The 15,275-nt window shown below is 32.2% G+C and overlaps 1 protein-coding gene and 1 long non-coding RNA gene across 6 annotated transcripts in view; one reads left to right on the top strand and one right to left on the bottom strand.

The window, feature by feature from the left end:
- Window positions 1–687: 687 nt before the first annotated feature.
- The window catches only part of LOC135122576 (aquaporin AQPcic-like), a 33,176-nt gene continuing 18,588 nt past the window's right edge, over window positions 688–15,275 (bottom strand). For 2 of the 4 annotated variants that reach the window (XM_064046844.1, XM_064046846.1), the window contains 5 exons: window positions 2,381–2,565; window positions 2,186–2,329; window positions 1,908–2,132; window positions 1,777–1,857; window positions 688–1,723 (listed from right to left, as the gene is read on the bottom strand). In XM_064046844.1, coding sequence (XP_063902914.1) covers window positions 1,592–1,723; window positions 1,777–1,857; window positions 1,908–2,132; window positions 2,186–2,329; window positions 2,381–2,565 — 767 coding nt within the window. In that variant the 3' untranslated portion in view covers window positions 688–1,591. Of the gene's footprint in view, window positions 1,724–1,776; window positions 1,858–1,907; window positions 2,133–2,185; window positions 2,330–2,380; window positions 2,566–11,441; window positions 11,529–14,411; window positions 14,816–15,275 lie in introns of those variants that run through there. The other 2 variants (XM_064046847.1, XM_064046845.1) reach the window with 2 other exon arrangements.
- On the top strand, window positions 8,875–14,930 carry LOC135122578 (uncharacterized). 2 transcript variants are annotated; one of them, XR_010279415.1, is made up of 4 exons: window positions 8,875–8,993; window positions 13,769–14,004; window positions 14,070–14,175; window positions 14,238–14,930. It is a non-coding gene; the product is annotated as an uncharacterized LOC135122578 (long non-coding RNA). The 2 variants fall into 2 exon arrangements; XR_010279416.1 differs by lacking the exon at window positions 8,875–8,993 and adding an exon at window positions 11,466–11,554.

Here is a 15,275-nt window from a genome sequence, read left to right on the forward strand (position 1 = left end):
AGTCCTTTTTAACCTATGGAAGTTCGAAAACCAATATAAAATATTGGTCGAAGGTTATTTCGACAGAACTTTCCTCGCCCCTAAAATACAGTAAAACATATCCAGCGTTTTCCAAAAATTATAAAAATTTTGTTATACATTTTTTTTTACAAAAATCTGGATGCCTATGATAAAAACTCAACACGGATTTATAAACTACAAGTGGAAGAGTATGTTATTTAAAAAATTTAAATAACATTTTTTAGTACTATAAAAGTTGGAGATGACACCGTATCATCAAAAGTGGGAATGATCAGGTAAATTTTGGTCAGCGTTTTACCATTTACGCAATATTCCTATACAATCAAATTTTTACAACAATCGGATAGTTTAGAAGATTACCTCTTTATTAATTTTGTAATTTATTATAAAAAATAACACTCCACTTAGACAAAATTTAAAATTCATTTAATACAAGTGTTTCATTTTTTTAGTCAGAATCGTAAAAATGCTTCGATTTTTATAAATCGATTATCGATACAGACGTGGACAGACGGCACACAGTAGACATACAGAAATGAAAAATCTATGTTTTCATATTCTAGGGGTCATGAAAAGTCAACGATCGACTGGATCACAACACTTCCTTGACTCACGCTCGGGAAATAAAAACAAACATGAATGTAACCAAAGAATTCATAACACACATTTCATAATAAAATATAATTTTATTAAGTTTTAAACATTCAACAAAGCTTTGCACTGTATTACCTTATATTGTATATCGATAAAGATCAAATCACATTACAAACAAATAATTATTAATGAGCACAGACATGTGACAGCTAAGCTAAGTATAAAATGCATGAAATGTTCATAAAAAGAAATTGATTTGTTGTTTGAGCTAACTGAAAACGTGTCTAAAAGGAAATCCGTACATTTCTTGTCATTTAAAAAAGTGAAAAATAGTATTACTGAGGTACATATTTTTGCAAATATAGAGTCGTAGAACCCACTCTATAAAGAGCTTCATTATTTTTAAACATCTAGAAAAATTAGAGTCAGTTTTCACTTCAGCAATTTTAGCAGGTAAAAGTCTTCATTTAATAGTTTAATTAACAGATTTAAAAATAATTTTAAATATTAAAGTTAATTTTTCGTATACAAAATAGGGCCCTAACCTAAACAAAAAACGTTTATAACACTTTTAATGAGGCTTATTACATTTTAACAATACTCCCCGTTTATGTTAAAAATAATAGCTTGACATATTAACTAATGACACATGATTTTTTAAATGTTTTAAATAGTAAAAGCTACTAAGTTTTTGAGAGACTTTAACACTGCAGTAAGTGATTTATAACAACACTAACAAGAAGTAAAAAATTGTCATTGGCGAATAAGGTCGGTTTAACCATACCAACATCATATACAAAAATATTTGTATTTAAAGCATGTACACATAAAAAAATATTTAGCAAATGTAGCAAGACAGAAAAATGTAATTATTTCTAAGATAATACCTACTTCAACGTTGGTACTTTTTGCAAACAATTTTAAACACACACAATTAAAACATCTATATATAAAAAATTACATAAACATTTTCAGTTTATGCTTTGTCATTCAAAGGAATCACTTCGGCGTTATTTGCCTGTTCTTCTTCAATTGGCTCTTTTCCAAACAAAAACCTGTAAAACAACGCTCCAATGAAAGCAGCTCCTAACGGACCAATCCAGTACACCTACAAGAAAAACAGTATAAAAATACACAAATAACAGTCTGCTAAGGTATTACCCAATGGTTTTGCCAATCCCCATTTAACAAGGCAGGCGCAAAACTTCTGGCAGGATTCATATTTGCTCCAGTGTAAGGTCCCTAATAAAATTCGAGTTAATTATATAATTTAAAGGATAATGGGTCCTTACCCCAGCAAGGGCCAACACTGCAATTGTTAGTCCGAACCTAATAGGAACTGAATCATGTTTGGTATTATTTCTAATATCCCAGACTCCGCAACAAACTAGCGTCAACATTAAAGATATCAAGAATTCTATCAAAAGGCCCTGTACCGGACTCACACCATCATGAAGCTCTGGTGAACATAAACCTACTGTAGAGTTACTAGGCAGATATTCGGCAGGGGTAGCCAACTACGAAGATATAGGTATAATTTAATGTGTATGCTCGTACTCGTCATCATTACCTTCACTAAGGCGAAACCAGAAAGTGCCCCCAGCATTTGACCAGCGAAATAAATGGGCACTTGTATCAGTGGAATGTTGCCCAATGTGGCTGCTGCAACAGTTACTACTGGGTTTATGTGAGATCCTGAGATATGTCCAAAGCACTGAAAACAACATAGTAATTAAAAAAAAAAAACATCTTTTATGGTAAGTACCTGCACAGCAACCATAACTGCAAGTCCAAATGTGAGACAAATTTGTAAATGCGTCGGTGGGACACCAAAATTTATACAACCAGCACATCCAAGGAATACAAGTATTGCAGTTCCACATATTTCCGAAGCACACAGAACTACTCTGTCTAGGGTACTCATGTTGTCACTAATTTGAATTTTCTTTCCTAAAATTGATCATAAATTTACAATTACTACGTGATAACGCCTTGTTAGTTACGTTGGTTATAACAGAGGAGATAATGGATAAAAAAGTGCCTGAAGAGATGTGTACTGACACACTAAATAACATGTCGGAATATAGTTCACTTTCGTCGATAAGATACAATCGATGAGAATAACGCTGCTCTGTTTCTCTTGTATTAAAATATCTTGCGTTGATATTAGAAAATCTCGGATTTTGTTGGTCAGTGACAGGTTAAATCCACGTGTTACGCTTACAATTGCTGATAAGAGATCAAACGATTTTAGTAGAATAATTCCTGTAATCTCAAGTGTGGAAAAAATAAGAAGATTATCAAATTAAACGTAGATTTTTACATGAAATTGCAATATTCGACATGAGTGAAACCGTTACATCAAAACGCAGTACAGATAAGAATTTTCGGAATAAAGAGGTATGCATGTTGCTAATTGTGTAGAAAACTTGAAGTTAATGTATTTGTATTTGTAGGCACTTTATTATATGTATAGGACAGTTTGTTCTTTAAAATATAAAACCAATTGTTATGATTATACAATATTTGCTACACATTCTAACTTTGAAACGTACTATTTATAATTGATTATTTATATATATTTACTTTATATCTTCACATTGTATAAATTTTATCACGTGGTTAATGTCGATGTATATTATTATTATATTTGTAATGCCGGAAGCTTGACATTTGTAACGATATTTATATAATATAATTATGTAAAGTTAATTGACAGTTTAAAATTCCGATAATAAAGGTTAAAAATGACATCTGTCACCAGTAAAAAATGACGTTGTGGGTCGTATTCTAGCAAATTAATAACTGTCTATTTGACATGCAATTCATTAGAGCAAATCAATCAGAATTACGAAGTTAATTCTTCAACTTTGAATTTTAATATTTTTTCAAAAGTTCGGTGCAGAGATTATTTTAACAATTTTTTTAGACTTCTTCGGAACTCTCTTAACAACGTACTATCGAGCTTATCCGTCATTTTTAGATCATCCTGTATGAACACGTAAAATATATGTTTACAATTTTATGATTAAGTGGATTTTTTTTATTTTGTAAACTTGCGATAGAAAAATTCATGATCGTGCAAGTGTCCAGGCGCATGCATTAAAATCGCACAAAGAAAATATATCCTTGTTACATGCAATTTAACTGTGTTTAAATAATAAAAATTAAAATTTTATAGAGTCTACGACAATTGTCACAAACAAATGATCGTGCCACAGTTGACTGCAAACAACTCGTCGTAAGACAATTGATCGTATGCGACAACTAAACACAACGTCAATTGATCGTTATCGCACGCGACCTGTTATTCTTGCAACAAATTGTGTTGCGATGAATTGTTACAGCGATAATTCGTTGCGACCAACTGTCACACAACGTGTTGATTAAGAATTTTAAGATGTATTTTCGCGGTACTAATTTTTTATCAACACATATTAAAATTTAATAAAAACATCCTACAAGATATACCTAAGAATAACTCTGTCCCAAATTATCGACCAATGGTTCTTTTAAAATATTCACGTATTCTAAAGACAGCAAGTGCGTGTGATTAAAGAAAAAGTTCACAATACTGACACATCGTGACCCGTTAAAATAGCCCCGATAAAATAGCTCAGCGACAAAACAGCTCCGTCAAAATAAGCCGGTATGAAATTTTTGTAGATAAAAAAGAAATTATTATTAATTTTTATTTCATAAAATACAACAGGTCGCCGACTGGGTGGTAGAAAACGATCTGGTGGTGCCCAACGACGACAAGGAACCAACCTTTAAAGTAGGAAAGACGCCCATTGATCTTACTCTCTGTTCGACGAAGCTAAGCAACCAAATAACCAACTGGTAGGTGGAGGTTGACGACGAAAACTTTAGTGACCATGACAATATCGTGTTCGAAATCATTCCGACAAAAAAAATGCAAAACGTACTGAAAATGGCCGAGCGATTAACGGAAAACAAACGAATAGAGGCTGGAAAGTGGAAAGAGAAAACTTCAATAAGTTGGAAGAAAAACAATAAAGCAAATATGAAAGTTCACTAAAAATGCTAATTTCTACCATAGCCAAAGCGGGAGATACATCTTTCAAGAAAAAGAGACCACCGGTATCAAAGACTCCAGTTTACTGGTGGAATGATGGAGTTGAAGATGTTCGAAAAAACTGTCTCAAACAAAGGCGAAAACTGATGAAAACCAATACGAAAAAAGATGTTTCCCAAGATGAGAAAGAAAAATATAGAACGCTAAAAAAGACCCTCAAGAAGGAGATTCAAAAAGCAAAAGCCAAAGCGCGGCAAAAAACTTGCCAAGCGTTAGACAACGACCCATGGGGAAAAACCTACAAGATCGTCACGAACAAGTTTAAACTGGCTCCAAGGACTCTTCCAGACGAGGAGACAACGAATAATCAAATACTCAAACTGTTTCTGAGAAGAAGCATCTCAACGTGGAGGATACCGACGGTAAATAGGAGGGAAGTACCTCTGTTCAATATGGAAGAACTTTAGCAGGCGGCGAGAGAAATAAAAAACAGAAATCCTAGACGTTATGAATAAGCGCATAATGGATGCAGAATTTCCAATGATATGGAAAGTAGGCCGCTTAGTAGGTACTAATAGAAAAAGAAAACAGGGACGAAAGATCATACCACCCGATCTGTTTGTTAGATACATGCGGTGAGCTGCTGGAAAGAATGATTAGGAGCAGATTAGAGAAAAATATTTCGGACAGGGGTGGCCGTGGCCTACATGTACACCAATACGGATTTCGGAAAAAGATATCGACTGTAAATGCAGTACGAACGGTGCAGGAAACTGTGAAAAAAATAAAGAAAAGTGGAAAAGAAAAAAGTGCAACCATATTTGATTCGAATAATATAAAGTTAGCTAGAAGATAGATGGATAGAAACAGAATACGGGGTTATGTTCTAAATGTCATGCGGGTACCGCAGGGCTCCGTTTTGGGGCCGAAATTGTGTAACATATTCTACGATAAGTTGTTAAAAACAAAGCTGCCCATAAGGATACAGTTGATTGCGTTTGCCGACGATTTGTCAATCTTAATCGTGGACAAGAAGAAAAAAAAATTAAAACAAGACAGAAATGGCTTACAGAATGGTAAAATCTAAAGTAAAAGAACTAGGTTTACAGCTAGCGGAGCATAAAACAGAAACAGTGCTCCTACAAGGTAGGCGCAAGATAAACCTCATTACGCTAAATTTAGAGGAAGATGGACATCTGTTGAGGATAAGTGGAGAGATCCGATACCTAGGCGTTACAATTGACAAGGACATGAAAATGACAACGCATGTCAAAGACGTCACTAAGAGAATTGACAAGATGGTTAACAACCTGAAAAGCATAATGTCAAACATAGGAGGGCCAAGGCTGTCAGTTAGAAAAATCATAGTTCCGGGGGCATTTTCCACGCTGATGAGGCTGTTTCAGAAATCTCCTGGACAAAACAAGCCGAAGGATAGCTGTCATGATAACCCGTGGCTATCGTACAATCTTTGCGAGCGCATTATTTGTTATAGCCGGCATGATGCCAATAGATTTGAAAGTACAGAAAAGATGCCAGGTGTACGAAAGGGGGAAAGATCACAGACAGGAAATTAAAAAGAAAGTATATATTTAAAGAATGGCAAAATAGATGGGATAAAGCAGAAGGCGAAACAGTAAGATGGATCAAAAGATTAATTCTAGATCTCCAGAAGTGGATAAATAGGAAGCAAGGCGAAGACGATACAGAAGAGCACAGACTTTTTGCAAAATTGGAAAAGCAAATAGGTAAAAAAATTGACGACAAGAATCTCGTGGAAACGGTGCTGGAAAGCAAAGACAAGTGGATCGCAATTGAAAACTTTATGCGAAAGGTAACAGATGCTAAGGCCAAGTACGAAACAGACATCTTAGATAAGAACAAAAGAGTCATTCTAGACAATTGAAAAAAAAGGAGAAATTGGCGACCAACCACCCCCCCTGAAGTAATGCTAACGCGATTCCAGAGGGTTGGAGAACAGCTGGTCGGGGAAGGGGTTTTATCCAGTAAAAGTCTTGGCACTACCAGGGATGATCGAACCTAAGTCCCTGGTGCCCATGAGGGTTTCTCCTTTGATAGAAAAAAAAGGTCAGGTCATATTTTTTGATAAGAATTCATTTTCATTAATAAATAGTTTCAAACTTTCATGTAAAACGATTAACAAACTAAAATTACCATTGAAGAAAGAAACCGTTCTAAAAAAAATTCACCAAGTAAGTACCTACTTACATGTTTTTTCTGTGTAACATTTTCGCTTACTGATGGAGATTTTTAGATCTTGGGCTATTTTGACGCAGCTATTTTGTTGTGAAGCTATTCTATCGGGAGCTAATTTGCCGGGGTAACGAAAAATCTACTGAAGCCGTGATGAATAACTTTGTTATCAATTCAAAGTGTGCATTTATCCACCGACCGCTGTGATTCAACATATCCTCAAATTCTCACATTTGCATTTCCGCTTTGTTTTGGTTTTCTTTTGTCGTTTGTAATCGAATTTTAAAATTTAAAAATCATTTCTTTGAAACTTTCATTATGCTACAGTTGAAAAATTGTATTTTCGTTAGAAGTTAAAATCTTTAGCGTTCTTTCGGAATGGTCAGAAACTGGAAGGTGTTTGGCAATTCTGTGCAGGACACTTGGGACGAATTTCGTGGAGTTTCCCATCATCGAACATTTCTTTAACATCGTGGAACGTTATGTAACTCTATTTTAAGAAACCGAAAGTTTAAAAAAAGAAAATCAGTGAAATTCAAAAGAACACCAGAAAACGCTGCGAATGCAAAAATCGTTATGGAAGAGGTAGACCACTTCAACATCTGTAAGAAATTCGATGCAGCAAAGGAGTTTATCTTATGGCATTTGTAAAACAATACCCAAAATGATCTATATATTATACATTAACATGTATTTCAAATAGCGGTTTTCCGATGAGCGATGAATAATGTCAGTGGTTGTTAAATAAATTCGATACCTCCTAAATTCTTAGAAAAAAACATTTTTTAACAAGGAGGCTTGGTTTCACGTCAGTGGGTTTAACTCATAAGTCATAAAATATAGGGATTTGCAGAGAACCCACTTGTTTACCGAGAAGCACCTCTGCATGAATAGAAAGTTGGAGTCTGGACAGGAATTGGTAAACGTCCTATAATAGGGAACACTTTTTTTCAAGTTAATTAGTTTATCTGTCCAAACATTAAGTTTACACCGTGTTCTGTGTGATATCAACAAGACATTTTGGCTCTTTTTATAATTCAACTCCACAATGATGAATTGGCGGTAGGGTGTTTTCAACAAGATGGTGCCACATCACATGCAAATTGAATCACACAATCGATCGTTCTTCTTTGTTTTTTATTTTAATCAGTTCTGCATCATATTATTATTATTTAAGAAACTTATACTCCAAAATTAAGTTATATAATTTGATGTAAGTATATCATAAGCTCTATTATTATACATTTTTTTAATTTTAAACTTTTAAAAAATTTCACTTTTAAATGCAATAAATGCCATCAACGATAGACATTTTAAAAACTTATCCAAACTTATTCAGGATTTGTCTACTACATTTTCTAAAAGGCCGATCTTACTATGAAAACCCCTGTAATACATTACGTACCACCTGATACTTCACATGTCACATAATGCGACGCGCTATCTCAGATTTATTAAATTTGTGTCAATCACGTTCGTGAATTTGATTGTCTGCGTAAAATGCGTTATCAGTAGCACACATCTACAAAAACAAAATATTTTTTAATTCTTTACAAGGTCAAGTTACCATGTACTCACATAGAAACCTAAATTTTCAAACTACGTGTTACCAAAACAATGGGAGTAATTAATATTTCTACAGTACGACTTAAATGTTTGTATTCATTCAAAACCTTGAATGTTTTTTTTTCAATCACTGATAAAATGTGAAGCATCGATTTAATTTTGGTTAACAATAAAACTGTAACGGCAGGGTGGTGTCAAAAATCTGTGTGAACTGAATAAGTCTCTTGAAAAGATTATAAATAATATGCTGTAACAGAATGTACTTAATGGGTATTAGCACTCTGTTATCATATAAATCCCTTTTTTAAAACAAAATTTAAGCCTTTAACTCCTTTTATCATTCTATATCATCACGAGTGTTAAGAGATTTTATAGGTATTAAAGCGATATATCAGTATTCTATACTGACACTACTAACACGAAAATCGAGAATACGATAACATGTGTTTGTTTAGTTACTAGTACTACTTCATTTTAGAAGGAAATATACATGGTGTCGTTTATTGTAAGAACAATTATGCAACCAATCATTAAAATAAAACGCATCAGAGTAAGCATCGTAAGTAGAAAGTCTTCATTAAATTAAACATTATTTAAAAAAAAAAAAAGTAACATGTCTGACATATTAAAAATAAACTGTCATTTCTTTATTAACATTCAGTTGTCATACAGATGGTCTAAGAAAAAAAAAATTACTAAAGTTGTGATAAAAAAAAAATAATTGACTAGTTCTACTGGTGCGTGGAATTTTTAACATGTGTTTATAAATTATAACAGTTTTGCCGAAAGCCTGTGGACAGTTATTTATTATAATTATAATGTTCGGTTTCTTGCGACACTAAAGAACTCTTCTTTGCTCAGATATGTGAATCACTTATTTCGCCCAATTTGTGTTTAATTATATTTGTTTGTACCCTCAGGGGTAGTAGTCCGTCGCTTGGACTATATAGCAAACATTCGTCCTTCACAAAAAAAGTAACTACGTCGTAAGAAATACCGGATTTTTTGCACGAACGCTATGACATAATAAGGATATAGCGCTTAAATTTGGCAACAGTCGTGTTAATATACTTAACGAAAATTCACATCCGGGTTAAAAGTTTAACGCGGGAGAAATATTTTATTCATTTTTTAGCGCTGTTTATAAAACTTTTCCTCACTAATAATGATCTCAAAAGCTGTTTTATACCTTGGGCCATTGAAACTAAAGTTGGATGCGACTTTAAAAATGCAAGCAAGTCACAGCACTGCCACAATTTTTTGAAATTTTATAAAAGTATAGATTTGGCTATTATAATATTACCGCAACCTTTTGATTTGGAATGGATTCTGATGTATGACATCTATCGTAGTTTAAATTTAGCAAAGCGTAATAATTATCACGCTATGGCATGATCAAGTACCTACAATTTTTTATCAAACACAAAAGATAAAGCTATATAACACGACTTTTCAATAATGACCCGCAGTGTAATTCGAAATATATATCGGCTATACACCAACAGGTACATTTTATAAGTCTATTTTAATGTCAGTTGATTTTTTATGCAGTTGCATTTAGGAGTCTAATGCAGAAACGCAATATTATTTGTGACCTTATAAGATTACAGCGATGATTATAGTACATAATTACATAGCAAGAACTTGACGTAGCTTTATGTATTCTGGGTAAAGTTATTAAATTCTATTTGTAATCGTTTTATAAACAATAAAATAAGCAAGTGCAAATGTTTTGGTTAATATTAAAAACTTAAATTTTAGATTTCAATTTTTTTACCAACTTTTTTTTTTACATTTTATCCGACTGAGCGTTATAATTATAATTTGCAATAAAAGAATCGATTTATTTAGACACATTTTATATGAAATATAAATCGGTCAACAACCCAACTATGGTCTAATGACTGAGGTATTGATCGGTAAATAAAAATTATTTTTCGATTACCCAAAATTATTATTTTGGATTATTTATACATACCTAAATGAGTATAATTTTTCTCCAACTTGACTATTTTACGTAGATCACAGTAATCATTTTGAATTTGCCGCTACACAAGAGGGTAAAATTATTGTGAAACAAACACTCTACGGTTAAACTTTATCTCCATAATAACAAAATAACTGCATTTATTTATACAAGAAAAACTCATATTGGTCTAAATACCAAGGTTATCCCATAAACTCAAAGAGTACGTTTTACGTTGTCTTAGCAAAACAACTCAGTTCATCATTTGATGGTATTTATAACATTGAATGCACATATTAATACTATTATTTGCCGATAAAGTTTGCGGCCCACCTTGCGTTGTCCTGTACTGGAATGTACGTAGAATTTACACACTGTACATGTAACGTTAAACTGAAAAGTAGGTTCAGATTTAAATTTCTAGTAGACATCATTACCATTGTTAATTTCTTTTTTAATTTAAAGTGTTGAATTATAAACAGTGTTAGTACAGTAGATTATTTAAAATTTCTGGGCATTTCAAGATAAACTGACAAACTAAAAAATTGTAGACATATACACACACACTCCTTTCGATTATTTACACTTATTAATAAATTAATGTGTTGTTGTTACACTGATATAATTATAAAATAGATATTCATATGTCTGTTCGCACAAAACGTGTTATTTTAATTTACTTTTCATGTGTGAACAGAATATTGAGAATTTGTTAATAATGTAATTTTCACATATATCGTAGCTTAACTTAAAAATATAGCTACAGTAGTTGTAAGCAGGCATAAATATTGTTTCTTTTAATTGTAGATATGTACGTATATTTTTAAAACTTGAACAGTGACACTACATTTTTTTAATATATTGTTATTTACTAAAAATTTTAATCTACTATGACTAAACAAATAAAATCACGAACGAGCAATAAAAATCTTGACAAGTACAATTCAAGTGCAAATATTAAATTCCTATCACCACACAACACTATTTATCTTAGATAGATAATACTTTACTTTTGATAAAAAATAATTAAACAACACTTACTGAAGTTCTGCCGGCGCCGATAAAGTTTTCCGTTGGTATCCATGATGGTTCACGCAATTTTCTCAAATACGACCAAAAGGAGGAAGTTTTAAGAATATATTCCACTTCTCGAGGTTATTTACTTATTTATTTATTGTCATCTTTTTTCAAATTTTAATAAACTGTCTTGAAAAAACACAGTATGTGCTGTTGCGCTTCGATAGTTTCAACACCAAAAGAGTGTAAGTAAATACTCAACTAGCAGTAAAAGGTTGTTCCGGAATTACGCTACCGACAGTAGCAATTATATTAAAGACCTGCGATCGGCAAACATGTCTACTATTTAAGTCGTATTTACTTGATTGACCGTAACATCAAAAAACGTTGGTAATGGCGTTTTTCCTTATTATTTGCAAAGTCTAGGTCAGTTTATGACGCCGGCTTTTCACACGATGATATGTAACTGTGCTGTTATTAGTTTATGACACTGCTGTTACATATGCATTAATTTTTTTTATTATTAAACGAGGACATTTTGGTGATTTATTGTATATTAGTAGTTGGTTGTTCCCTTTTCCATAATGAATTAATAAAATTCCAATTTTGTTCTGTAACATGACAGCATTTATTTAATTCTGTGCACTTGTACAAGTACATTATGTTCATGTTCTTACTTAGTTCTAGTCATTTCATACGCAGTAACTTTCCTGATACGATATCAACACAATTGAAACTTTTTAACATAATTCCTACCTTGATAATGTAGTGTTTTTTTTAAATTTCAAACTTTTTTTGGCTCAAGGTTCACTTTCAGCCAGGATAATTTGAAACGCACATTGATAATAATAATGAATGGTTGATAATGTAGTTTTTTATTAAACCGTAGAATACAGACAACTTTTTATTTTCTACGATACCTGCTTTACGTGTTATATACATAGTCAATTATATATTTTTTTTCTAGGTAAAGTTTTATTTTAAATAAAAAGCTGGACATGTTTTACAGATGTATGTGTCCCAAATAGTAGAAACAGTTTTAACCCCTTTAAAAAAGTAACGACACTTCCAGGAGTCCCCCATCTGAAAAAAATGTTCTTTAAATTGTACCTTTTAATTTCACCAACTAGAAGCCTAACGGAGACAGACCTGGACTAGGAAAGAAACCTTTGACGCAAAAGATTTTTTTTATAATTTATTGTCGAATTTGGCCCAGAAAAAAATTTCGAAAAAAGCTGTAGAAACCTAGAGTGGCAGTCTCGGCATTCGGTTAAATCTCTTTTTAAATAAACTTTAACTTTAAAGGATTGCTTGATGTAAAAGTCACTTTAAAAATAAAATTTGGTCATACATTTATTGCATTCTGTAAAAACTAAGGGGATAGGAGGACACGAAACTTTATTTTTCAATCTACCCGCGTATTCTGCTCTAAACCATACTGCTTGGAGAAAAATGATGCATTTTCCATCGTTAACGTGAGATTACGAAAAACAAGTAACACGTTTTTAGTAGTTAAATAAATTTACAAATAGATTCACATTAATAACTTATTATTCCCTCAGGTGCATTTCCATTACTCAGATAATGTCAATTCTATTTTTTATCAAAAAACATACGTTTAAAACTTGACATCAGTACTGAAAATAGAGTGTTTCACAAGCATGTTTACGATGAATTCTTTATAGAACATAAATAAATACGTTCATATCGGAACATGTACATTAACTCAATCGCAAAAAGCATATTTTCAAGCGAATATTTCAATTTTTTCAGAAAAATTGCTTCTACGATTTTAGTACGTTTTGTCGAATAATTACTTGTTATTAAATTTATTCTTCATCGAAATATCAACACAATAAATTTTGAACAAATCTTTGCGTCTTCATACTAAGCAGTGCTGCTTGATGTTAAGAGAAAATTTTAAATCTATCAAAAAACGAATTCAAAAAGTCAATCGGTTAAAAAAACGTTGTTTTTTGAATGAATTATAAATTTTCTACCAAATTAACTTAAATCTTTGAAGCCAATTATTTTCATTGCAAGAATTCGTTAATTTGGTAAGTACATTTAATGAAAACATTGTGAAAGTATGAAAAAAAACTGGACAAGTAATTAACAACAGTTATTTTTAATGCGCGACCATAAACACATTTTTTTTTTAACGAGCGAAAAGTATTCACCAGAGACGTAATCGCGAGTGAATTATGTTTCGTGAGTCGATAATGCTTTGTTATTGTAATGTTTAAATTCTGGGTATTTACAGTAGTTCTAATAAAAATGAGAAAACCTTCAAAAAAACTGTTACAAATTAAATATTGTTAAGCACATTTGTTTTTTATTTTTTTTTCCAGAGATTGGATGTAGAAGAAACATATGAAAAGAAATCCCAAGAAGAAAAACTGCCTTCAAAAGTGTAAGAAGAGGCGTTAGAGTTCGTAGGAATAGGAAGAATACAAGTTCTTTCAAAAATGGCTGAATGTACACACACATTCTTCTGACACATCAAAAAAAGTTAAACCATCGACATTATAGTCTTATTCTTCGATGCTAAATTGTACCTGGTGACCAAAAACTGCAAGATATCAAAGTAAGTAGTAGCGGTGGTAAATGTACTATCAAATAGAATTAGTGAATATTTACATATATCTACAGCAAACTTATTACGTTACTGAAAAAATTGCACGGTAAACCCAAAATCTTTGAACCGGATGATATCCTTAAATTTTAAAACAAACTTCAACTGACAATTATTGTTAAGGTGAGATTTGCAAGATTATCGACTTGAATAATAATTAGTATAATTCGTGTCTGAAATTACAGGTTGCTGCTACAATTAGTGTGTATGAAGCGTGCCGGTCAGACAAATTGCACGCTTTGAATATCAAAAATCGGTCATGGTCATTTACTTATTGACACCAAAACCAAAAAAGATGGGTCGTTTTGCATTACCGACAAGGAATGTGAAATGAGTGAAACTTGTCACAAAATACCTACGTAGGCTTGCGCCCTAAGAACGTCCTTTTCAAGAGGTCCTTCATCAGTGATCAACAAAAAAGGTTTTCCATCCAAGCTGTAGAAATAGATATATAAAGGTTGTTAAGAAGATTGCCGATTTCCTGAAGTTGCCAAATCCAGAAATATTTGCCGCTATTCTGCAAGTACGATGTTACCAAACTCTGCTTCTGATCTGGTAGCACACAACTCTTTATGTTGTGCAGATACATGACATCGAAACAAATACAAGTTGTGGTTCTGTCATAAGAGTAGACGTTTTTAGCAATGAGATATAGAAGACATCGATAATGACAGATCTCATCTACGTTTGTTTGCTTGTTTTAAGTTATAAGGATAAATATGTACTTTCCACTAATAGGGAACCATTGAAATATGCTGTACTGATGAGACCTAAGGAGGTGGAAACTGCAATCAACAGATGTTCAGTGTGTTGTCTATGAACTTTAGCAATATGTATTAATTTCCAGTGTATTTAACTTAAATAAAAAATAGGCCATTCATATGTATCTTATTTGTGCATGTAGAATGTATTCGTATGTGTACCTACGATTAATGAAATATGTATTTAATTACAAGGATAGCTAATTTTTAGTTGTAACTCTTTAAAACATATTTTACACAAGAAGAACATATTGTAATTGCAATTCTGGTATCTATGTCGTAATATACTAATTTTTACAGACTTGAATGAAATTGCATCAGCACAAACGTCGCTAATATAAATACAAAAGTACTTGACCTTATGAATATTTCACTAGAAATTAGAATATCTAACATTAAATAATTGACTAATAAAAGATTCAAAATGGAACTTAAGTAGAATTAATATTGCTAATTTAAGCA

This window comes from Zophobas morio, unplaced genomic scaffold (genome assembly GCF_036711695.1).
Source record: "Zophobas morio isolate AGI-343-1 ecotype UQ-CSIRO unplaced genomic scaffold, CSIRO_AGI_Zmor_V1 ptg000005l, whole genome shotgun sequence".
In the NCBI taxonomy this organism is placed as follows: domain Eukaryota; kingdom Metazoa; phylum Arthropoda; class Insecta; order Coleoptera; family Tenebrionidae; genus Zophobas; species Zophobas morio.